This window comes from Trachurus japonicus, chromosome 22 (genome assembly GCF_045865225.1).
Source record: "Trachurus japonicus isolate A0001 chromosome 22, Traja_1.0".
Taxonomy (NCBI): Eukaryota; Metazoa; Chordata; class Actinopteri; order Carangiformes; family Carangidae; genus Trachurus; species Trachurus japonicus.
Window position 1 is genome coordinate 19,145,041 of NC_140928.1, and position 24,853 is coordinate 19,169,893.

General features: G+C 45.9%; 1 protein-coding gene across 1 annotated transcript in view; it reads right to left on the reverse strand.

Moving 5' to 3' along the window:
• Positions 1–24,853, reverse strand: part of LOC146963926 (latent-transforming growth factor beta-binding protein 2-like) — an 86,560-nt gene that overhangs the window by 10,333 nt on the left and 51,374 nt on the right. Inside the window, exons 10-31 of the mRNA XM_085766954.1 lie at positions 21,332–21,454; positions 21,064–21,228; positions 19,208–19,537; positions 18,348–18,367; positions 18,065–18,098; positions 17,536–17,610; positions 15,644–15,769; positions 14,995–15,123; positions 14,671–14,790; positions 14,242–14,361; positions 11,439–11,558; positions 11,120–11,242; positions 10,888–11,013; positions 10,639–10,764; positions 10,362–10,487; positions 10,031–10,156; positions 9,365–9,490; positions 8,291–8,416; positions 7,912–8,031; positions 7,634–7,759; positions 5,744–5,866; positions 4,970–5,098 (exon numbers count right to left, since the gene is read on the reverse strand). Coding sequence (XP_085623080.1) covers positions 4,970–5,098; positions 5,744–5,866; positions 7,634–7,759; positions 7,912–8,031; positions 8,291–8,416; positions 9,365–9,490; positions 10,031–10,156; positions 10,362–10,487; positions 10,639–10,764; positions 10,888–11,013; positions 11,120–11,242; positions 11,439–11,558; positions 14,242–14,361; positions 14,671–14,790; positions 14,995–15,123; positions 15,644–15,769; positions 17,536–17,610; positions 18,065–18,098; positions 18,348–18,367; positions 19,208–19,537; positions 21,064–21,228; positions 21,332–21,454 — 2,739 coding nt within the window. The remainder of the gene's footprint in view (positions 1–4,969; positions 5,099–5,743; positions 5,867–7,633; positions 7,760–7,911; positions 8,032–8,290; positions 8,417–9,364; positions 9,491–10,030; positions 10,157–10,361; positions 10,488–10,638; positions 10,765–10,887; positions 11,014–11,119; positions 11,243–11,438; positions 11,559–14,241; positions 14,362–14,670; positions 14,791–14,994; positions 15,124–15,643; positions 15,770–17,535; positions 17,611–18,064; positions 18,099–18,347; positions 18,368–19,207; positions 19,538–21,063; positions 21,229–21,331; positions 21,455–24,853) is intronic.

Below are 24,853 nucleotides of genomic sequence, written 5' to 3' on the forward strand. Positions count from 1 at the left end.
CCTTTGAAAGGGATTGTGGCACCACTGCAAGATTTGAACTTAGGCCCAAAATGGTAGTTGGTAATCAAATGTGGCAGGCGGCAGCTCGTAACAGTTCCTTCTTTGCATGGCAGTAAATCATAAAGCAAGTTTAATAAACCCAGTGGAGCAAGGTATGTCAGTGAATATGGAGAAAGAGAGAGAGGGAGAGACGTGGATATGGAGACAGTTAACACTGGACCATGTAACAGCACTGCTGATTCTCTACCACTCACTGTCTAAAGGCAACATTTGTTAGCAATTTCTGACATACACGTTTTAGTATTTCTTGGCGTCTCGAGTGCAGCAGAGAGGCCAAAGACTGATACTGCTGGAGGGCAGGTCTGATTATAATTGTTTAAAAAACAGTCAGAGACATTAATGATCACACTTTAGTCACGTGAATTTGTCCTCTGGTCAGTGAAGACGTGCCACCAGTCAGTGTTCACACAACTGGCTCCACTGAACTGTGTATTTTAGTGAGAACAAACTGGCCCACTCCTTTGTTCCACTGTGTCACGTCTTTTCAAGATACATTTTGTGAGAAACTGCATCTTGTTCTTTTCCATTTAGAGATTTAAAAAAAACATAGCCTAGTTAAAAAAAACCCCTCTTTAGCCAGTGTTCTAGTTCCACTGAGTCAGTGTTTGTATATTTACTGAAAGTCAAGTGGGGAATATTATGACAGACAGGCTTATCATTTGATATGAACTGCACTGATGAAATTAGAGGACACACCACTATGTCTGTTTTATCATGAGCATGATTTTGTTAACTTTTAGGTTTCATAACAACCCTCCATGGTCGTTCCATTCAGAGTTTCCATGACTAATAGTAACTCCACTGGAGTGACTGCAAGTTTTAGAAAAACAGGAAGACCTGTTTCAAATACGGAAAAAAAACTCAGACAATAATACCGCAACAACCTGAATAATGATGCTTAACAGCCTTGTATTTGTAAAGCTCATTCTGGACGCCGTCTGCTCACTTAAGACAAACTGATGCACTGTCATTCATATGTTGTATAAAGCAGTTTTTATTTTGCCTCTGAGCACTCATAAAGGTTATATCCATTGAAGAAAGGAAGGGAGAAGGCCAGGCAAACCACAACCCAATTGATTTGATTTGAACTGTTGCCTTGGCCAGGGCCCTGTCTTCCCCTCCAACACAGACAACTGCTTTCTCAGGCTTGCTGGGGGACTCGTCCTGTCCTGACTTGGCTACTTCTCTAACATGCCTCTGGGGTCAGAGACAGGGGGCTCCCACAAGCTAATAAAAATTCAGAGACAAAATTGTCTTTGTCATTTGTAAAAAAAAAACCTTTCACGGGAAAATGCTAAAAAGGAGCAAAATTGCTAGAATAGACTTGTGGGCTCAAATGGCTGCAAGATCACAGAGGGAGAGAATGGATGGACACATACTGAAAACCGCCAACCCATCGGATTTGCATTTTGCAGCTGGGGAGTAAGATGCCGAGAAGCATATTCCCAAAGCTCTATCAACTATACTCAGTAAGGTGAAGGGGTATTGTGTATCAAGAGTTTGAGGAACGTTTCCTCAAGTGTGAAGCACTTAAAGTGGAGTTAGGAATGTTGGAATGACAGCGGCCGCCAGCTGGGAGGTCTGAGAGGAAGGCGATGAAAGCTTTCTGCTAATATATGAAATAATCAGTGTCTGCAGGCCGCTTTTCATTCATGTGTAACGTGGAACAAAATCTTTTGCAAACCACATGTTGTGATGAGATGCAATCAAAGTATCATCCCGGAGAGGAATGAGAGCATCGAGACCAAAACAATTTTAATGGCCTTTGTTTTTTTTTGTTTTTTTATCGTCTATCTGACTCTGGTTTGTGTTTTAGTAGCAGCGCTGCTTGACCAGCCTTTCACATCTGTCATCCAAGCGGAGAGAGTCAGCGTGCTCATCACACACAGCTCTAATGATTTGTGGAAAAAAATGAATAACACAAAAATGAGATAACTCCACCAAGAGCTTGTCTCACACCAGCAGGACATGGGATCGCCTTTCTTAAGACTTTCCATGCAACAATGAGTAACGTTAGGACACATGCAGCGCCGTAAATTACCCACAGGGAAGAGGTGAGGCGGGGGACGAGGGGTGAGGAGTTGAGCTGAGATGAGAGGAGCTGGGGCGAGCCGGGCGCAATAGGCACCGATGCTAATGGTCTGACCCAGGACTGAGGGGAGCAGACGGGGGTTAAGTGTTGGTCTCTGTGCCACGTGTTAATCCAGAGCACATGGTGGCAGCCAGGCAGCATGGATATAGGAATGGGTGACTGCTGGCTCACCCTCTGCAGCCCACACCTCTCCCATACTCTCTGGGCAACCCCTCTGTGTGATTGGAGCCATATGGCCCAGGTTACTTCACAAGCCACTGGACAAAGATGAGGTGAGGTATTTGTTTTCAGTGAAGCATGTTAACATGCTTTATCTGACTTTACATCTATAACCTGACTTTGGAGGTGAACCTGTCACACTGCGTGGAAAAAAAAAAATCATCTGACATCTGCACGACAGTGTAAGCAATCACACACACATGGTAAAGTCTTCACATTTCTATACGTTTACAGGGGCGGGAGGTTGGCAAGAGTGTGACCACAGACAATTTCCGCCCTCGGGCAAGTCTTATTAAAGACAAGGCATGGCTTGAGGGAATTTATGAGCACGATGGTGAGTTAAAGCTAAAAACAATAACTTGGGAATACACACACACACACACACGCATGTACCCCTGTGTACAGTAACACGGCAGCGCCGAGTGCAAGTCCTCACAGCACAGTTGTGGCTGAGGCGCTGCTGCGGAAAAAAACCCTGTTTTTCCCTTTTGTATCATGGGCTCTAAATCTAAACGAGCACTGCGACCAGAGCCAAAGACAACCGCTGCCCCTTCGAAAAAGGCCGGTGAGTAAAAATAAAACAACGCCCCTCGCACAAACGGCAAATTACAGCGTCTGGCCTCTTCTTAAATATTTGATGATTTTTACAAGCAGACAAAAATGCCCCGGAGTAATGGAGCTCCCTCCCTGGACTTTTATTGGGGTGACGGCAGCATCTCCCGCAACTTCCCATCACGAGGTGAAACAAGCCACTATTGTGTGTAGTGTCGGGCTTCTGAGGGTAACAGGGCTCGGTTTCTCGAACTGGAGCTCTGAGTCAATGCTGGAGCTGTGTGAGCGTTTTGTTGTGGGGTCGAAGTGAAAACACGAACAGCTGGCGGCGCAACATAGCAACGGGGGGGTGGGGTGGGGTGGGGGAGGTGAGGGGGAGAATGATGGTCAGACGTGGTCATATCTGGGCAACCGCACAAACATGTCGAGCTGGGAGCTTTGTGACGCCATGGAGGACAATGTGAAGCTGTTTGAATCAGGTCCCACCTAAAGATTTCATTATGCCTCACAGCAGGACACGTCAGGTAGGATGATGTCTGACACACATCATATAGTAAGTCAGTGGAAGTCTTTGTCCTCTAATACACATATTTGAAACATAAAACACTACGTACTACACCAATGTGTTTTGACTCTAAAGGAGCTGAGGTGAGCAGCTGGTTTCAATCTGCTCTTATCACACTACAGGCCCCCGAACCCCTCAGCCGGTGCCAGACAGACAGCATTATAGAGTGCAGCGAAGAGTCAGCGGCACGTAGCCGGGATGGAGGGTGATGGAGGGGGGCGCAGGTCCGATCTGTCACTGATCAGCGCTGCAGAAGCCTATTCTCTCCTGATCTCCATCTGCCGACCGGCCAATAAAAACCCAGAGGTTATGAGAATTATGTGAAGCTGCACCGCACTCTCGGTGAATCTCCACAACCGTTACAGCCTCTGGTTCTTTTTCTCCAACGCAAACACACGAGCAAGGATGCAAAAAACCCGCAGCTGACCACATGAACACACACACACACACACACGCGTGCTTGCTTACATACACAGAAAATCACCCGCAAACACCCACGGCTTCCGGCTCTAGTCCAATGCATCATTCCAATGGGATGCTCTCAGACTACTTTCCCCTCTTGGCCTGTCACTCTCCGATGACTGTTTGGATGCTGTCTTCATAAGAGCAAAATATTTGGCCTTTTGTTTTTGTCTCTCATAATCCCAACTTGTTGTTTTATGGTTCTGTGAGAGCAACGAAGAAGCAACGCGGCACCAGAAAATAAAGAAGGATAAACTCACATCGTTGTGCAACAAACCACATTAATATCTCAAACCCAAGGTGTCTAATCCTGCCAGTAAACACACAGTAAGGCTCCATGTATTCTGGAGGTCATGGAGCTGTGTCTGTTGATATTGGCCAGTTGTGGGTCCAGATGTAGAATAATTACAATCCTGGCCAGCCAAGGCGGGTGACCGGGCTGGTCCACAGAGGGGTACAAAGAGGTAAAGGGACCATAGAAGCCGGTCTGACAATGGTATCCCCTCTCAAAGGGGAGAACCGCCGCGATCAGGTTCCACCTTGTGTCTCTGCCAGAGCCACTCCATTAGCTCCGTTGCTGGGAGGATGAGACTATTATCAGCTGCTGGCCTCACACACTGCCTACAGTGACAGTGCACTCTTCTTTCTAAAGTGCCCCAATTTCAGGGGCCACTTCTCCTCATCTCCCTCCCTGGTCTCTGGCGCAGGGGGGGACTTGGAGAACCTGATAGCTTTTGATTCACGTCGGCCCCTTTGTGTCTGCGCGCCAACCAGATATCATTATCTGTGTGAGGAGGGAGAGTATGTGGAGCGGCGAGTTGATTTGAGGCTACACTCTATTCTCTCTCTGTCTATCTTTAACTACAGCCCAAATGGTAAATGAATTGAATTAGGGAACATGTAGTATGCTACCAGAATAGGTAGGGTCAGTCTCTGGAGCCTGAAGACAGTTGGGCTCCACGTTTTCTGAGCATAATTTTGTGTGTTAGTCTTTTAACTACATGTGGCTGACCACTCACCGCAGTCTGTGGCGTCCTCTCCCTCAAGTCCTGGCTGGCAGCCCATGAAGCATCGGTAGGAGCCGATGGTGTTCTCGCAGCGCCAGGTACCACACACCGAGCCTCCAAACTCTTTGCACTCATCCTGGTCTGTGGAAAGAGAGACAGAGAGAGACAGAGACAATTGTTGGTTAGTGACTGACAAACAGAGGCACAAACGCAACCACATGTGCAATCAGACACTGTCGCTGGACGCACGCACCCCCGCGCACACAGTATCACTCCCTCCACTGCTCCTCTGCTCCCAGTGTAATGGCTGTGCAGCAGTGGGCCAGGGGGCCTGTGGTGGAGCTGTCCTCAGTAAACGCAGCAGGCAACAGGAGCGGCCAAGAACAATATTATCACAGCAACTAAAGAAGTTGTGAAGGAGCTAAAGGGAGATGTTCCAGAGGGAGAAAACACCTCCTGCTCACAATGGGGTCATTCATGCCTCCCTAGGGAGAGAGGAAGTTCAGGGCTCCAGCCACGTAATCCAGCCACCCTTTATAGTCCTGAAGCCACGGAGGGAAAAAAAAACTCTAAGCCAGGCTTGGATGCTTTCACTGGAGCCGCTTCCAAACTGGCTATAGATAATCAATCATATCCAACTGCACGGCCTAGCTGAAACGCAGTATGACGATCAAACAGCTAACGCTGACATGCTGGTTGACTCGGAGAGAGGAAACGTCAGGGCAGAGTACGGGGGTCAATCATCACTACGGCACACCCAACAGGATGATCTGTGCTCTCTCTTACCTTCACAGTCGGCGGTGTCTGTGTTGAACTTGAAACCAGTCTCACACAAGCACAGGAAAGAGCCGGCGGTGTTGAGACACTCTCCCCGAATGCACACGTTGTCTTTACTGCATTCATCCATATCTAAGGTAAAGAAAAGCAAGGCGGGTTAATTAAGAGACATAATTGGGGAGACAGAGCGGATTTGGATTTCTTACATATTGATTATCCCTAAATATCTCCATATATCCTCTGTCTTCGTTAGATCCACAGGGAACACCACTCCTTTTCATAAGTATCACAAAAAGAATGTCTAATCAAGCGCTTGTCTGAACACAAGATGCATGGGCCATTTGGAGCACTTATGGGTGTACTGGCAAACAGGAAACAAGGGGAGGAAAAAACTCTACCTCAGCTGTTCAGGCTGAGAACATTTCCCTCCGACGCATAAGAATTAATAATGAACGCTATACAGTATGCTTGATTACCTGTAGATTGGTGGATAATTGCGGCATTACAACATAAGATGTTAAGTGCTTGGACCCGGGGTGAAAGGTGCAGGAAAAGCAGAGGGGGAAATTAATCAAAGGCTGTCTTCCTTCTCCAACCTTCGATAATCTGAGGAATCTTTGGGAGACGACAAGGTAAACACCCATTTGCAAAAGATAGGGAGAGGGAAAAAAATCATTGCTCCAGACTATAAGTAAACACATAAATATGCTGTGACGGGATATCTTTGGAGTCAAGTCAAGGACTTCAAAGGCCATACTGAAAGGCAGAGCACGTCTATGGCACAACTTGATGATTTGGATTAAGAATAGATGTGTTTCAGTCTGCTGTCAGACCGTTATTATGCATGTTCTGTTTTTATACAAGACCGGCCAGTTTGAGGCCAAGCATCGTTTTGGCCTCACCTGACTAAACCCCGCTTTCATTCCCACAAACTCACATACCCTCATCGTCCCTTCACCTTCTCCTGCAGCCTCATGTCAGAGGGGTCTGGCTTTCATTGTGTCAGCACTGTACACACGATGGCAGGCTGCTTGAAAATATACGACAACTGCTGATTTATAGGATAATTAGAGCTCTGTATTTGTTGTGGCAAGCTGCCAAAGTACCTGATGCAGGCTGGGCAGTTTACACAGAGTCTACGGACAATCTCTAAGGCGCTCCAAGGCCAGAGCCTCAGTGGAGGAATGTCCCTGTGCAAGGAGGGACCCGAGGCTTCTCCTACCCTCAGCTTTTTAAAAAGGGTTCTGGACCTAGAGATCCGACAGTACCTGCATCACATCATGACAGGACACGCAGGGTATTTCACTGCCAGACATCCCCTCTATTTAATTAACTTCACCTCTTACCCACCAGAAACAACACTGATCCAATTCTGGCATCCTAGCCAAAGTTATTTCATGTATTATGACAGAAAATGCTCTGGTATGTTGAAAAAAAAAGTTCCTTTTGCTGCTGATCAAGCTACACCCCCACCACCCTCCCCACCCCCACCCCCACCAATCGCTGTGACCAGAGGGTCACTGGGTGCGGCTGGAATAACATCAAACTGATGTCCGAGCTGAGAACGAGTGAGCTGAGACAGTTGATGAGGACACGGTCCATTACACAGTAAGGCTAGCCAGAGCGCCCATGCCAGGGGTCCCATGTTGGCCTCAGCAGCCGGGGCGGCATGGCGAGGCCAGGACACTCTGTCAGGCTGCCTGCGCTGAATGAAAAAACGTGTCCAAGCCAACAAGGTTACTGTAAAATGACTTGACCAGTATGTGCTAAAAAACCATTATTACATTATTACCAACTTTCTCCAATTTTGAATCTGCCTCACCCAATTACACAAAGCTCATAAAATTCATCTGAAAAATCATTTCCCAGTGCTGTTACTGTTCATGTGTGTTATTGCACCTTGGCAGCCGGTCCCTCCGTCGATGGTGGTATATCCATCAGGGCAGATGCATGAGTAGGAGCCATCGGTGTTTAGACAGTTCCCTTCTCCACAGATTCCCGCTATGGTTAAACACTCATTGATATCTGTCACACACAAGCACAAACATACACGCACAGCTGTGTCAAGATGCCAATATGAGGTAAGCCACTCGAAGCGGTTAACCACTAATGCTATGTTGTTTGTGTCACATGATCTACACTGAAAATGTATATATATGAATTTATATATAGGCTACCTCTGCAGGACGTCCCATCCCCCAGCTCCAGACCGGCAGGGCAGGAGCAGCTATATGAACCAACACTGTTGGTGCACCGGCCTCTGTGACACAGGCCATAATCCTCACACTCGTTCACATCTGTATTGACACAAACACAGACGTCACCACCATGACACATCCCCACCAGCTGTAAATCACAGAGTCTTGTCATATGGATGAAGAGCTTCCAGAACCACAGTGAACATATCAGAAAAGCCATGCATCATCTCCATCAGCGGGCAAGGACTTGTTCTTACTATAGCCGCTCTGGAACAGATGACTGTGAAATGTGAAATGGATTGCGCAGCCATCGTAAATTTCAGTGGCCGCGGCGAAAACCACCCCACTGCACTAGTACCTTCACATAAGAGGCCGTCGGGAGCCAGCGTGAAGCCGGGGTCGCAGGCCGTGCAGGAGAAGGAGCCCTCTGTGTTGGTGCACACACCCGTGGGGCACACACCTGGGCTCTGGCACTCATCGATGTCTGAGAGACAGGAGAAGAGGAGGATAAGGCTGGTGATAGGTTATCGTACTAAGTAAAGGGACCTCTTAAGAGTCCACTTTTTGATAATTCACTCTCTTATCTGTTAAAAATTGTTAAAGGCTGCGTGTGACTCAGCCAGGGTAAGAAAAGCCGTCTTTATTAGATTGCACTGACAGTGTTTTATTAAAAAGAGTGGAAAGATAAGTATGCAGGATGGTCACTGAATCCAAAACAGCAAGCTATTACAGGTGGCGTATAATTACTGTATCTACAAACAGCCACTGCCTCGCTGTTATGTGATCATTGGAAATTCCTTGAGCCGGTACAGATTGTATTTCTTACAGAGAAAATAGTGCGGGCCATTGTTAAGTGATTGAGACGGCTCGGTTTTGCCTTTGGGTGAACAGAGCGAGTTCAACAGGGCGAGCTCGCTGCAGTACATGGAAGGCAGGGGAGTGGCTGACTTCATTTCAAATTAAGCCCTTAATATTTTCCATGGCATCAGAGACATCCATTAAAATCCTATCAGAGGCCGACTTGGACTCTTGCTTGTTTTGTAAAACTTTTTCCCAGCGTAAAGACACATATCAGTGGGGGATCTTCCTCTCGGGCTAGATCCACACTTCCATTGAAAAACACACCGCGGTATATGACTAACTGAGGCTGCGTTTGAATCCATTTAAATAATCATTCCTTTGCTCCTTCCCATGAAGTCATGACAGATCTAACCTCCCTGGATTTGTCAAAGCGGCCGTTTCACTGCATTGATCTCATAAATCATGTCACGGCAAATTACAGAGTGTTGTAAAGATTTTCTGTAATCATGTTCTCGGCCTAACATGGTCCTCTTTTGCTGTGGCCTACTGTGATTTTGGTCCACTGTTCACCATATTGGCAGTTTAAGATATCCTAAATCAGGTGGGGGATTAGCTACAAACAGAGTCTTACCCTCACAGCTGTAACCATCCTCAGTCAGTTGCATGCCGGCTCCACAGCTCTCGCAGGTGTAGGATCCCGGGTTGTTGGAGCACAGCTGGCCTGGGCACGCGTTAGCCACCGAGCACTCATCCACATCTGGGCAGAGATACACACACACATCATAGCACAGATTATCATCTCTGGCTTCAAATAAATAAAGGCCGCCAGTTGTAATCAGTTAGATCAGTAATCACTGGAACATGGAATTATAAATGTCGACACCTCTGTCTTTTTAGCTGAGCTATCTGCAGGACATTGGCCTGACATCATCTAGTTCTATTTGAGGGCCGGTGTCTCATTGTGTTGAGCAAGGATTAAATGAGCGGTGCCAGAGGCGGAGGGGTCCAGGATCCAGCTATGATGTGATGTCTAGAAGGAGTATTTTGGGATTTTGAGCACAGATGAAGGGGCTTTTAGTCCAAGCTGTCACACCTGATGCTGTTTACATACAACCTAACCCAGCTGGGGAACATGCTCCACAGCGCTGGCACATTCACCCTTAACCGCAGCTTTGATGGGTATTAAAGCATGATCTGGCATGCTTGAATAGAAGACGCTACACACACACACACATGTGCTCAAGCATACAAAAACAAAAAAGCACATTCCTGCACAAACACCAGCCAAAAGCCTCACCATCACACTGTTGTCCATCTTCAGAGACTCTGAAGCCAGGCTGACAGACGATACAAGTGAAGGAGCCCTCTGTGTTTGTACATGTTCCCTGGGGGCATGTAGTGGGCAGCGCGCACTCATCAATATCTGGCGTGAAACAACAACACACTGTTAGATATTCTCTGTAGGTCTGGGATGTCTAAACAGCCAAGAGGAAAAGATCCAAACTCACAAAGAAAGTAAAAAAAACAAACACTTTCAGCACCAGTGTTGGTTCCATGAACCTGAATTCTAGACACATGTGATGATATGCAGCTCCTTTCAGAGGAATGGTGTGTAATGATGAACTAACCTTCACAAAGCTCGCCGTCATATGATACCTTGTACCCTGTAGGGCAGTTCTCACAGGTGTAAGAGCCTTCTGAGTTTAGACAGATCCCGTTGGCACAGGTAGACAGGGACTGGCACTCATCAATATCTGAGAGAAACACGTGCACATCAGCACAGGCACCGCTACAAGACTGAATAACACGTGGAGGCGAGTTGACAAACTGCCCAGATGTGTTGAGTGAGTCATTAGATGGTGGAAACAGCAGGAGAGATTAAAGCGTGGAACGATGTGGATTTACCTTCACACCTCTGCCGGTCTTGAGACACTCTGTAGCCAGCTTTACACCTGGTGCAGGTGTAGGATCCCTCTGTGTTAGCGCACACACCACCTAGACACAAGTCAGCCTGGGCACACTCATCCACATCTGACGGGAAAAGAAAAAAATAAAGCAAAAACAAAATTCACCACAGATGGGCAAACAATTCATGACTATCTTTCAAATCAAAACTGCAGTTCGGTGGAAATCATTAGACAGCATATTTCCTACCTTCACATCTCAGTCCATCGACAGACGGTCCAAACCCAGGCCTGCAGTTCTGGCAAGTGTAGGAACCTGCTGTGTTGATGCAAATTCCCGCAGGACACGCATTACCAGTTGCGCACTCATTGACATCTAACAAAAAGAAATAATTTGCAGACATTATGCTGCTGTCGAGAGAGCTCCACGCGCAGAGTATGCAGTGATGAGTTACACCCTACATAGATAATCCTTTGCAGACCTTCACAAGCTTTGCTGTCTGAGGTGACTTGGTAACCATGGTTACAGGTGCATTTGTGGGTGCCGTCCAGATTGACACAGCGGCCGTGGAGGCAGACTCCCGGGAGCACACACTCGTCCACATCTGGAGGGAAGATACAGGGGATAAAAAAAGGGGCCTCAGAAAATAAAGATAACTGCAAACTCTTTGTAGCCTCTTTATGAAGCTTGAATGGTGCCGCAAGGCTTCTGTAGTAGCACTGTGGAGAACTATTCACAGAGCTAATACTTTGAAATGGGACTTGAATAAGTTCTTGACTGATCTTCTGACAGATGGTTACCCTGGCAAATGTTGTCCGTGGAGAGTTTGTAGCCTTGGAAACAGTTGCACCTATAGGAGCCCTCAGTGTTGACACACCTACCGGGGCCGCACAACGTGTGGTTCAAGCACTCATTTACATCTGAGGAGAGAAGGGATCAGGACAGGACACATGTTATGATCTTAGGTTTTATCTGCCGCAGTTACACAGTGATTAAACAAAACACAGAAAAATGACGTATCAAGCAGCCAAGGGCAACATATCGATGTCCTGGATACAGTGTGTTATTGAAAGAAATCACAGTTAGCAGATCTGAGAGACTATTCGAAACATAGCAGACAGCACTGTTACTTCTAATCTACATGTGAGTTTTAAATGCTGTGAACTCCACAAACCTTTTCTTTTTTCTTTTCACATTAATGAACATAATAAATGTAAAGGTGCCAGTGTTAGCTAAAGGCTAGTTTCAGACTGTAGTCCTCCGGGCAAGGTGTTAAAAGCCATTAAAATGAACAACAAGGACGTAACAACATAATTAATAAAAACAGGAAAAACACAAGAAGCACAGTCTACCTCCACATCTCTCAGACCTTGAAAGTGTCGACTCGCAGGGCTTATTGGTTCCACTAACTGTTATTTTTTAATTTGGAAGAACCAACCTTTAAACATTAGATTAAATGTAAGATACAAGGTTGTTGATCCCTGTGGTTAAAGCCTCTTAATGGCAGCAGGAGACACCATTAAGATATAGAGAACAACAATGAAGACCTATATACAAACTAAGGGCTGCATCAGCACATTACAGCAGTAAAGGGGAAACAATCACAGCGTAATTAGTGTGCAAACAGCGGTCGTTAAATTACATCAGTGCACAGACCCAAACCTCATTCATGAAGGGCTTTTACTATTTACAGCAGTAGCTGTCTTTTCCACTTCATGAGTCAGAGCAGTTGACCCAGGAATTATGTGGAAAACCTCATGCAGAAATAATGTTTTATAGTGGAATTTATCAAGTGTTAACAATGGCAAGTTTTTCAGGTTTCATGAAGGTGCAGATAGAGAAGCAACTGAGGTCCGATTATGTGAGTGTGAGAGACGGAGAGGGAGACAGTAAAAGAGGAAGGGAAAGGGGGAGAGGAAGGAAAAGTATTTGTCTACAAAGGAGGTGGGGAGAGGACGTTACTGAGAGGTGATAGAGACTCTGAAACAGAGCTCATACAGTGAAAACACAGCGAGAGAGCCACAGACTGGGTTTTGTTTGCCTAGCCGTGGGCACTGCCAGACGTCTGTCAGTGTGGCCCAATGCTTGTTTCTGCAATCATCCGGCATCTCTCAGGCCTCCACGATAAGCCTTGACAAGGGAATGGAGCTGTTTTCTCTATCACACCAGCAATTAGGCTTATCCACGATTCGGCCAATTGGGCCCAAACTACTGAGCTACCGTCAATTGACTGAAGCAAATACTGGAAACCCGGCGCTCATGTTGCTGTTTTATGTGACTCCCATAGCGCCAGACGTATACTGCAGGGCTGTTAGTGCTGCCTGTGTGGATGTTCGGAGTGAAAATATTTACCTCCAGAGTTATCCCTCATTTACCAGGTTCCTCTAAGTTACTATTTATACACCACAGATGTACGAGGGAGTGAATAATTCTAGTGGACTGACAAACAGAAAGTAGCTGCGGTGGTGTTTTCTTTGGAGGCCAGGAAATCATGAGACATGAAACGAGGGCATCAGTGAGAAATCGATTAGAAAAACCTCCACAGCGCTATTAAAGCTGATTTCCGTATTTTTCTGTCCTCGTTCAGTCGTTTAGACTTTCACATTTCTGGAACCCTTATTCCAGGAGCTTAGATTTCCAAACAAATTAGAGGGGTGCACGGTCTTAAAGAGGGGATGTGGTAACTAACACCAGTCAGGCTGTTATGTAACCCTCAGGCTGGGAGCTGCTAGCGTGTTAGCTCAAAAAACACACATCAAATGCATTTTGTTGGCCATTTGTGTATTCAAAGCTAATAATCAGCGGTAAGAGTTTTACAGTGGACCGCAGCAACACTATGGGTGAGTGAGAGAATTTGTTTGCGTGTCGAGACCCCGTCGCTGCGGGGAATTGACCGGCTGACCTCCTCATACATCTCCTGTGACTGCTCGCTCCTCTCACCTAGCTAAGCAGCGGTAATGAAGCCGTTCTGGCCTCTGCCGGGCCCAAGAGCACAGTGGCCGGAGCTCTCCAACAATAATACACTGTTTGTTCAACGCTGTGGCCAAGAGAAAATATTTTGACTCTCCCAAATTGAAGTATTATAAACAATCTTTTTATGGGGGTCAGTGATATCGAAAGATCAGCAATAACACGGTGAATGTGTTTAAACAATAATGGGGATATGCGGAGGCTGCTGGGTGGAGAAGCTGATATATCATACGTGGAAACAGTGAATGGGCGGAGGGTTGACGCTCGCTACGCCCACACTCAGTGGTTTCAGTAGTGGCCCTCTTGAGGCATAAAATAAAATCAGTACTGTAAAATTATGCACACATCAACAGTCAGAGTCCCTTTGTGCGAAAAGCTGAGTGAGACAAATCCAACTTATGTTATTAGGTGAACTGTGCTGCATCACAGACTGTCAACAGGTCTTTAATGGCAGAGCTCTTTGCCATGACGCCTTGGGTTATTTCTGCTGATGCCAACCAAGGAGCTGCAGCTTCATCTACGTAAATGCTACCTAAAACAGGAAGCTTTTATGGCGTAAGAGGGAAAACCCCCACTCGGGAACTCTGGGTAGCGGTGGTGGTGGTGCATTGATTAGGTGTGGGGTTGCCTTACCCACACATCTTTCACCAAGAGGCCTGAAGCCCGGCCCACAGGCCTGGCACTGGAAGGAGCCGGGAGTGTTGACACACATGCCGTCGAGGCAGGAGCTGGGATCCCTGCACTCGTCCACGTCTGCTCAGGGAGAAGGTGGGACATGAAAATAATCATTTGAATTAGTTGTTACTGACACAATGTCCACATGCATGGAGGAATGGGTTTAAGGCCCCAAACGCTAACATATACAAACACACATCGCTCTGTCACGAACTGAGCATAGCTTTCTCATAGTTCTCCTCCTGGCTTTGGCTAGAGGAAAATACATGTGTTTTGTTACCGGGCTACACATTAACTCATGGCAGCAAACAAACAGGTCTGGCTAGGATCGTGCTCTTATAAGAAGTGGACTGTGTGCGTAGGTGCTTGTGCGTGTATGTATGTCACCTTCGCATAGGCCTCTCCAGGACTTGGCGAAGCCACTGCTGCATTCACAGGTGTAAGATCCTTCTGTGTTGACACATTTGCCATTCTGGCACTTGTTGGGCATGCTGCACTCATTAATGTCTGCCAGTTTGAATGAGAACCAAGGAGAACGGAAAAGAAAGTGACTATTGTGTTCCACAGCATTAATTAGGGCAGGATGCTTTTTAAATGAACAGTGCTGACAGACGAGAACTTGCGGCACTCTAACACCGAGTTCAAAATGGTGACTTTCATTCACTGGAAACATTATATCTTTTGCAAAGCTTTTCTTGGGCTGCGTCTCACCTTGACAGAACTTCCTGTTCTGGGTGATCACCTGGCTGTAACCGCTGTGGCACTGACAGGTGTAGGAGCCGTAACTGTTTACGCAGCGGCCCTTCCCTTCACATGGATCCTCGTCACACTCATTCACATCTGCGACGGGAGACAGAGACAGAGGAGGGAGAGTAAAAAAGGTTGAATGCGACTTCCATATTGAAGTTCCATTTCCCCAGCAGAGACCGTGCACTTTCCAGGCCCCCGCTCCTCTACTATACAGGCATTCCTCAGTGATGGGCCTGAGCCCAGTCGGGTGGAGCAGAGGCTGGAGCCAAGGCCTTCAATGTGAGGTAAGGGATCACGGCACCGTGGCAGCTCTTTGGACGCCTTGTTCACTGTTGTCAAGCATCAAGGAACAGGTCAACATAAACAAACGGATCCTTTTCATTCTGGCTCACTTAATTTCTCAAGGCTTCTGTGCCGTGTAATGTTTGGTGTTGAAGACTCGCTTGCACTGAGATGATGATAGACAGAACCGCTGGGGCCTGTGGTGTCAGTGTGTGTGACTCTCCGCCCCTCCCTCTCTCAGAGTGTCCCACCATTACTCGGCCTCACTCCACCTCTCCCCCCCTCTCACTCTCTCCCTGTCTCTCTCTTTCTCCCATCGTTTTCTCACCGATGCAGTTGGTCTGCAGCGCGCTGAGCTTGAATCCCGGGTCACAGTGGCAGGTGTAGCCGGTCTGCACAGGAACACACCTCCCGTGACCACAGATGGTGGGGGTGGTGGCACACGTGTCCACACCTTAAAGAAAAGCCACAGAGATGTGCACAGTCATTACTAAGGGAGCAGACGAGGATATTTGTGACCTAACGTTACACAACACTACAGACACTGTTAAAAAAAAAAAAAAAGAAAAGAAAAAAAAAAAAAAGCGCATTCCAGGAACACATGTTGTTCTCCGTTGGAGCCCATCTTGCTGTTTTATAGGCGGGGTCTTGGATGAGAGGACAGGTTTTACAGCACCATAGTGTTCTAACAGGTGGTATGGAGAGCTTACAAAGGGTCGACCAGAAACAGGTCATGCACAGTAGAGCCTGACATTAGTGTTGTTCTTGACTTTTTCCATCCAAATGGACTTTGCTAAAACAAAGACACTGCACAAGGGCCCTGGAGAGGAAAACATTAACTACAAAATGTCTTTTTCTATAGGATTATTGTAAGTTCTCCTCACCTCCTTAACCTTCCAATTGTGCTTCACTTCACTCTCTCTATCACACGCACTCATTTTCACCGTCTTCCCTCCTTCCTGGATTTGTCATAAATCTGGCCTCTGTCCGCTCAGGATAGCTTCCCCCTTCCAAGAGGCACACTCTTTCTTGGTTTTTCGCCCTCTCACCCTCTGTGCTGTGCCGCATCTTCAAGCCAACTTGGCTTTGAGAAAAGGGGTCAAATAAAAGCATAATACAAGCTCTCCACAGCTTTACGCTGGGTCAGCCTGCAAAAATGCCTCATGAGAAATGCCGCTGTCTGCCAGCAGTTGACAGAGAACATAAAAAATGAAGAATTCAGTTTCATGCTGTTCTTACGCATGGTTGTCTTACAGCCCCATACCCACCTGGTGATTTTAGATTTGCATCCAGTGTAATAACCTGATTTACATCAGTTTTTTGTATTTTTATAACCTGGTTTACAGCAGTTATTTCCATATATTTCATTCGGCTGTCCATATTTTACTCTGTTCTGACAGTGATTTCGTCATTTACAGTTAATACACAATCATATACCTCAAGGCTTGCTCAGTTCTGTGCAGCTTTATGATAATTGTTGTTTACTTCAGGGAATGAGGCACCTGGAAGATTTTGGTTTTGGTGCTTAACGCACTCTGGCATGTGCAAGTTTTGGTTTGATTACTGCTGTGGAAGGAGGCTGCAGTCAGAATGAGCTTCAGTGGTTATAGCTGCTGTAGACAGAGCAAGGCCTGGAGAGGGCAAGTGTCGTGTTTGTCTTTGTTGTTGACTGATTTCTCTTTTAGACTATAATCCTTCCTCTGAACACCAAGTTTCTTTTTATCTGGAGCATCATAAACTTTCCTTGAATGCTACCAAGGTTTTCCTGCCATCGGCTCTGCCACTACTCCATCACTGGGGTTTCTCCCCTCTTCACCTCTGGCAAACCAGCCACTGCTGGTATAAATACATCAGTACATATCCAGCACGGAAATGATTTATTACAGTATACAGTGATAGACATGCTGCTGATAGGCTTGTCAGCATTGTGTGGACTCATTTGGATGCATGTTTATTTTATATGTAAGTCCTGCTAATCCTCAAGTCCTGGTTCACCTGGTACACTGTGTAACACACAGGCTTGATCCTATTGACTTTCTCTCCCTGACTTTCCTGTCTATCTTTTCTATATATCAATAATAAAAATGCAAAATGCCCACCCCCAAATAAATGTTTATGTTTTAAAGACCAATTCTACACAAATTGCGCTTGTCACTCTCTTTTTTCAGTGTTCCTATTTTATATTCATGTTTTTTGATATGTGTAAACTTTGTTTTTCACCTGTGACCGAGTCTGGTTGGGTCGTGTCCCTTGAATCTGGACTCAGGTCGGTGATGGACGAGTCTGGAGAAGGCTCTGTGAAGAGGAAATGAATACATGGAACCATTAACACTGTCTCACAAAATAAATTATCAGTCTCCACTACCATAACACTGCTTGTTTTCCCCAACTACAACTGCCTTAGCTGTCACTCACTGGGAAGCTGCATAAAAATGATCTACTCCTCTTTCTCTGGGACTAAAAACACCACAATGACCAAAATAAATCAAGCAGAGTTAATGAATGAAGGGAACCTTCAGATTTTAATGTCAATGTTTTCACTGGCGTGACGGCAAAGCAGACAAGGACTGAGACGGCCACTGCTGCGCAGGAGTGAACAATTTATAGAAAACACATCATATGTCTTTGCCTGGCTGAAACTATTATTTTCCTTTAAGGTTAGACATGCAAAAAAAAAACAAAAAAAAAAACATGTAGTTGAACATGTAGTTATATGATCTATGTAAGTGAAACCAACAAAAAAAAATACCTGGATATTTCGGTGATTCAGTCACAACAGCTGGCTGAAAAACAAGCAAATATTATACTGTCAAAAAAGATTTTACTTGTATTTTTCATCACCGCGTTCATATTCATATTCATACAGTGTCTATGTTTTTGTCGTCATATTTAGTGCCAATTAGGAGTGTTTATCTACAAAAATGTGGTCTGAATATGTTATATAATCAAAACAAACTCTCCAGCTGAGATAGCTAGAGTATATCGTCTTAAGACAAACATTTCCCAGGCCAAGACGGGAAGGGAAAACTTACCGGGCTCAGAATTTCCACATCTGCCACCAGACAGAGAAGAGAGAGAAGAGGAAAAATTTATCAGTAGCAAAAGTTGACATTCAGTTCATATTAACAAGCACAGTTACTGTCTACAAACAACATTCACAAAAAAAAACCCTGTGTTCTCTCTAAGCACTAGACTTGCAGCTTTGGAGGTCTGTGATTCTAATAAAACAAAGCTTATGGCACATTCATCCTCTAAGCCAGAGCGAGAAAGCTGTATCATAAAAGCAGTGCAGGCGACTGGCTGAGAAAAATGCAAAGACAGACGAGGAAATAGATATCTCTGATAATGAAGACGAAAATCCCTAAATATTTACAGAATTGTCTACTGACATAAATCAAAATGTCCGAGCTGTGCCAGCAAAGAATCTCACAAGCATTAAATCAGGAAGATACATTTGCAGAAAATCCCGCGGATTTAGATGTATGGCCAGTGTGGATTACTTGTGTGCATTGCTGTGATGCTCAGAGGAGGTTTTCACGTTGATGGATGGCGAACATGAATACTCCTCCGAATATGTTCGGTGTTGGACTGAGCATTTATTTGTGGAGCTCAAAACATCCTGTTGATGTTTGGATTCTTAAAAAAGAAGCTAATCCCATTTACAAACGTTCATATTGCGCAATCACTCTGCCGCCCCGCATTGTTTATGTCATGGGTAGTGGTAAAAATATTCAAGTGGTTAAGTGAATACCATGTTTGGATAAGTCTGAAGCTTAAGTGCATAATATGTACAGACCATTCAGCAGCAACGGCTTTTCATCTCTTGGTAAACATTTATCAACCTAAAAGACAACTTGGCAGAGGTTTCCTGCACCGAGCCTTTTATTCTCACCTTCTGGCAGTGTAGGTGTCTCTCTGACTGGATGAGAGGGATGCAGAGGCTGATGTGGAGTCAGCGGGTGCTGAGGAGCTCCTGGTGTCTCAGGGTACTCTGGGTACTGGGGCACCTGCGGTACCTGTGGGTAGACGGGGACGTGCGGCCTGCCGGGGAACGGCAGCGAGGGCTGCGAGGAGGGGGGCTGAGGGTAAGAGGGACTCTGCTCCTCCCATGACACTCTCGTGCTCTGCATATCCTCTTGTTCCAGCTGTCTGAAAGAAATCTGCACGTCAGAGCGCGAGTAGGTGTATCCGTGACCAGCTGGGCAGATCTCCTTGAAATGGTCTGCAGAGAAGGAAACACATCAGCGAACAATGAGCCATAGAAAATATCGCCTCCGTATCGTGCTCGCCGCCTCCTAAAACTAACGTCAAACGCTGCCAGAGTGTAATTGCAGCTCATATTTCTGTCTGATGTTCACAGCAATACCATAAGCCACCCGTGTAATACTGTTATGTTGAGCATGCTGTGCTTTACTGTGCGCTGTGAATGAGGGGGGGGGGGGGGGGTCGGGTTTCGGCCATTGCCGCGGAACTCGTGAGCTGGCAGGCCAATGACAGCTGTCACAGAGAGCGACCAGAGAGGGGGTTTGGGGAAAAGGGGGGGGGGGGGGGGGGGATTTACTGCAAACAAACAGACACAACCACTCCAGTGAGGGAAGTAGAAGATCATGTAATACCGACTGACCTCTGAACCCCTCTGCGTAGAGGCGTGTGACTGAGAGGCTAATGGAGGATTGGCTGGTTACTTAAAAGGAGGGAGACTGCACCTCTTTGTGTCCGAGCCCAACAAACCTCAGCGATGGTGAATCCATTACAAGTGAGAAGCACTGTGTCCCCTACCTGACCTGAAACCAGCAACCCTACGCCAAAAGAGTCTGGAATAGAGATACGAGTAATGACAGATATGTGGTCGCTGTAAATGCTTGTGTAAATGCAGGAAATGTGGATACGATAAGCTACTGAATGATGAATTTAAAGTGGAGGGAAATAGGGCTCTATATGACCAGGAGCCACATCAGAGAATTAAATGTGGAATGAAAGTCAGCGGGCTCCTGTTACCTCCGAGTCACAAGAAACAGGCCCCTGGCTGCTCCGTTCTGAACACGGCTCTAACAGCTTGTCAGGGCCGTACAAAAGCCAGCGTCCGAAATAATCAGAGGCTGTGTGTGTCTGTGTACTGTGTCAGTGCTGGCTGAGCAGCACCATGGAGGTCTGTGTCTCTGATATCTGATCTATGACAATCCCCATGAATCACTGGCCAGTACAGACACTCCATAAAACCAGCCTGTTTCTCTCAGAGACTTTGAAGATTAGATCGGTATGAAAAAAAAAGAAAAAAAAAAAAAAGATGACAACTACTTCCCATGTTTCACTTGGCCAAGCTATTTATTTCTGCTGTGAAGTTTTGCCGGTCTATTAGTGGGGTTTCTCTCTGGAGGTTGGAGTGATAACACAAGACTGACTCCCACTATTATGTAGCCTCCAAAATATGAAAACTGTTATGTTTTTGGTCCTTTTCCACTCCAAACATATTTGGTTATTTTGAACCGCTTTACATGCCGTGCAGCACAGACCAAAATGGTGTCTAAGTGGTAAAGATTCTCTGCCTATGCTTTCACTATCACTGCTCAGCCTTGCATGAGATTACATGTGACATTTTATATCTGCAAAAGTGTTTAACTCAGCGGATAGCTCTTCAGCAAGTACAGATACGGATGGTTAAGTTTGCAGATGGATGGGTGCGCTAAGCCGTGAGGAGGAGAACTCAGACACATGCAGCAGCAGCAGCAGAGTGACTTGTGACTGTACCTGTTCCTGGCAGAGGGCAGCGGTCACAGCCGGCGCCCCAGGCCTTGCCCACCCGGCTGCAGCAGCAGATCTGTTTGGTAATGTGCTGAGCCAGTGGTAGAGAACACGTGCCGGCTGACACCGATCGGTAGCACAGAGCCCTCTGGTCTGACACGGCCTTGTCAGCTGAGGAGAGAGTTGATGCCGTCATGTGAACCAATGCAACACATTGCAACACATAAGAAAAGCTTGGATGATACAGTAACGTGTCGTTCTGAGCAGCACTTACACACACAGTGACTCCTGGCGGCGTCCAACATGTAGCCCAGTTTACATGTGCACCTGTAGCTTCCCCTGGTGTTGAGGCACTCGGCGTTCTTACAGATCCCGGGCAGCAGGCACTCATTGATGTCTGTGAGATATACGGTATGACATTTATCCAGTATCTAGTACATTTTGATTATGGAAATAGCATGAAATAGCATGAAGTCATGTTTTTCCCCTGGCAAAACCTTATTGAACTTCAAATGAACCCTTCAACCAAACATGGTACAAGTTTCAATACCAGATTTGGTCTCCTGCGTTTCCACATTAAGTACACAGAGTTTTCATGCTTGCGTGATGTATGGCTTTAGAAAACATTTACACCTTGAAAGGTGACAAATTGGACTGCAATAGATCATCCAGTTCAACCCACCAGCTGCTGGGAGGTGATGAAGTACGGAAACTTTAAGGTTACGGAGTTGTATGAAAGCAAAGGCGGAGTGATGACATGGGGGAAATATGTATAATAAATATGACCACAGTAAACCAGCATACACTGAAAATCATGTATCCGCCTGACTGCAAGATATTACAAGCTCTCGGGGCTGTAACCTTGACTTTGAAATCTGGGCAGATGAACAGACGGAGAGGAAATCGCAGAGTGTTTTAGATTATCATCTTCCTCAGCATCTTTCCATTACAGCGTCCCATAAGGTCACAGCATCCTTAGCTTACGTCAATGAGTGGAAGTTAAAGATGAAAAGTTTTTTTTTCTCCCCCCTCTCTGACCTGATCCGTGTGCCAGAGTGATACGGTGGTCGCTGGAGTTTTGCTTATTGCTCCAACAGCTCCTGAGTCACTAAGCCAAATGGACGCAAGCTCGCCAGTTGCCGTGCCAGCCAGGAGCATAGGGGGACATATTTCAGGCGCTTAGTCATGCGATCACACTGGGACCGGGCGAATTTTGTTGTTCTACCGTGTTAAAAAAAAAGAGTACATCATTAGGTCTTTTCCCATTGCTTTGACGACTGGAACTAGACAGCCTGCCACCACAGATTTTCCCAATTCTAATTAATCTGCTCTTGTTTTGTTGTTTTGCTTCCTGCTGGAAAAAGTGAGCTTATAAGGGATTGGGGTTGATAAATCCAGTGGACTGAAGCAAATCCAGAGAATGCCTCAATGTCCCTTTTGTTGTGCGGCTGTTTCTTCTTTTCTATCTGTTTCCCTTTGTTTTTCCATTTCATTTTGCACTTTTCTATCACTCCTAAGAGGGACGTGCTCTGAAGCTGAAGCTGGCCTGATGACGACAAAGCTCCCAGCCTCTGTGTTATGGCTGCGTAAACAAGCCTGCGTCTGTGTTAGCAAGATCCACTTGTTTGGATGAGTAAGGGCGAGGCAACACGCTGCGAAGACCACGAAGCAGACCACAGATGTCATTCCTGTCTCCGCTCACTTTCAGACTCTTAAAGACTGGAACAACAATATTGCACCGTTTAGTTTAAGCAGCATGCTATCTGGTCAGAGTTCAGGTCAGCGTTGGGCTCAGCCTTCATCACATGGGGTCTTTAATCCATGGTTCGGTTGAGTCCCAGATTAGTGCTATTGTTACAGTCTGCTGGTGGGTTGATTGGGATTGAAGCTGACTTCCATGACAACCTGTCATGACCAGCACTAATCTCAACATGTATTTTGAATTTATGCTTGGTTGATCTCATTGACAAACAGCCCTCGTGCTAGAAAAACTCACAGGCGTCCATCAACACCTTCTCTCATGATTGTTTCTTTTTTATTTAGTAACACATATTGATGACTGAAGTTCCCTGGATCAAGTGTCAACCAGTCTGCTGCGACCTTGCTTGACCTTGTCCGCTCTTAACCTCTGGCTCTGGAAAGACTCACATAAACACCTGCAGGATTATTTATAGAGACTGTAAAGGAAATTGGCAACATTACTCTCTTTATTATGTATTGGCTGTTATGGCCAAAGGGAGCTCCTTATGACTACTTTGGAAGTCTCGAACCAGACATAACTTATGGGGCCAAAATTCATCCATTTAGAGACTGTGAATAGTGAATGCACATTGGGAACAGTAGATTTTTACAAGCAAATTCTTCACTTATGAACCTGACGTATCTGGATCTAACCCTGTTGACCCAGGCCATATTCGATGACATAACTGCCAAATGTCAGCGTTTTAAAATTGTTTGTAACTTATTATTGAGTTGATGTCAGAAAGGTTGCTCCTGGCACCAGTTTAGCACCCACAACCAGAGACTGCACATGCAACTGTGTGGAGCTTTTCATCTAACAAACGGACAATTCAGCCGATATCGTTTCTGAGAAGCAGCCTCTGAAGATAAGGAACCAACATGAAGTCAGAGTGTGGCACACTGCTCTGATGGGGGATCTTATCGTATCGTAGGGAGGACGTCACTGACCGCGAGGGTCAGCGTTCAAAGCCAGAGCCGTAAATAAAGCCCATTAAAGAGTATGAGACAAGCTCCTTTCTGTTTCATCAGTATACATTGCAGCTCAGAGAGGGAGCCCCAGCTTGGCAAGCTGGACACCATCCTGATAATAATAATGACAAAATCCAAGAAAAAGCAGGTTTTGCCTCCTTGGCAGTTGCTGCAAGACCTTAAATTAGAAATAATTTTTTGGGAATGGCGCAGCGTCTGAACGGGACAGAGACTTTAAAGCGCCCCAGTAAATATTGCGGGTAACTGTCTGCTTCGCTTTTTTGGAAGTCAAGAAACAAGCAACTGGAAGGGAAGAACATCTTGAAACAATCATGAAAGAAAAGCATGAATAATAGAAAGATAAATTTCCACATTTGTTGGCTAGTTGAAGTACGATTGGAAAATGAGTGTGTCCTTGTTCGCAGGTCTTTGTTTTAATAAAATATGTTTTCCCGGCTCAATCACTACCTGAAAACATTAATGGGCCAATAGTGCAGATACGAAAACATGTTGAACTGGATGAACCAGTGGATGAGGCCTGTTATTGATGTAGTCAAAGCTGTCCATTGGTGCATTATGTTGTTACACCCCATGGGCTTCAGTAAGCACTGCCTTTTGGATTATGACACCATTAATCAAGTCACTGACGGAGCTCAAGTGGACTGTCAGAAGAGCTGCTTTTTGTTTCCCATAGTGTCAGCGTCAGTTGCCTCGTTCACAGATTAAGCGGTGCCTCTTTTTTTTTTCTTGTGTCTTTGAGCCAAGGTTTATTTGTTCATGTTGACTAATTCCGATGCTGTGTACTAACACCGCAACACATATAAATGGTCCAAATTCTCTAGAGGAAGCATGTCTACAGAGTTGTCACTGTGGGTGGCTATTGCTTCTTGAACCAGCGGTCATCTGACTAATGGCCACCTTTGGGATGCTGCGATGAAAGAAAACATTCTGTATATTCAAGAAGGACCTGAGTTTGTTTTCACATGCAGATGAACGAGTGAGCGGGCGTTCATACAGATTTTTTTCTGCTGGGACATTTAGGAAAGCTCTGCAACTAAAGCTCCCCCTCTTAAAAGAGAGCCACATC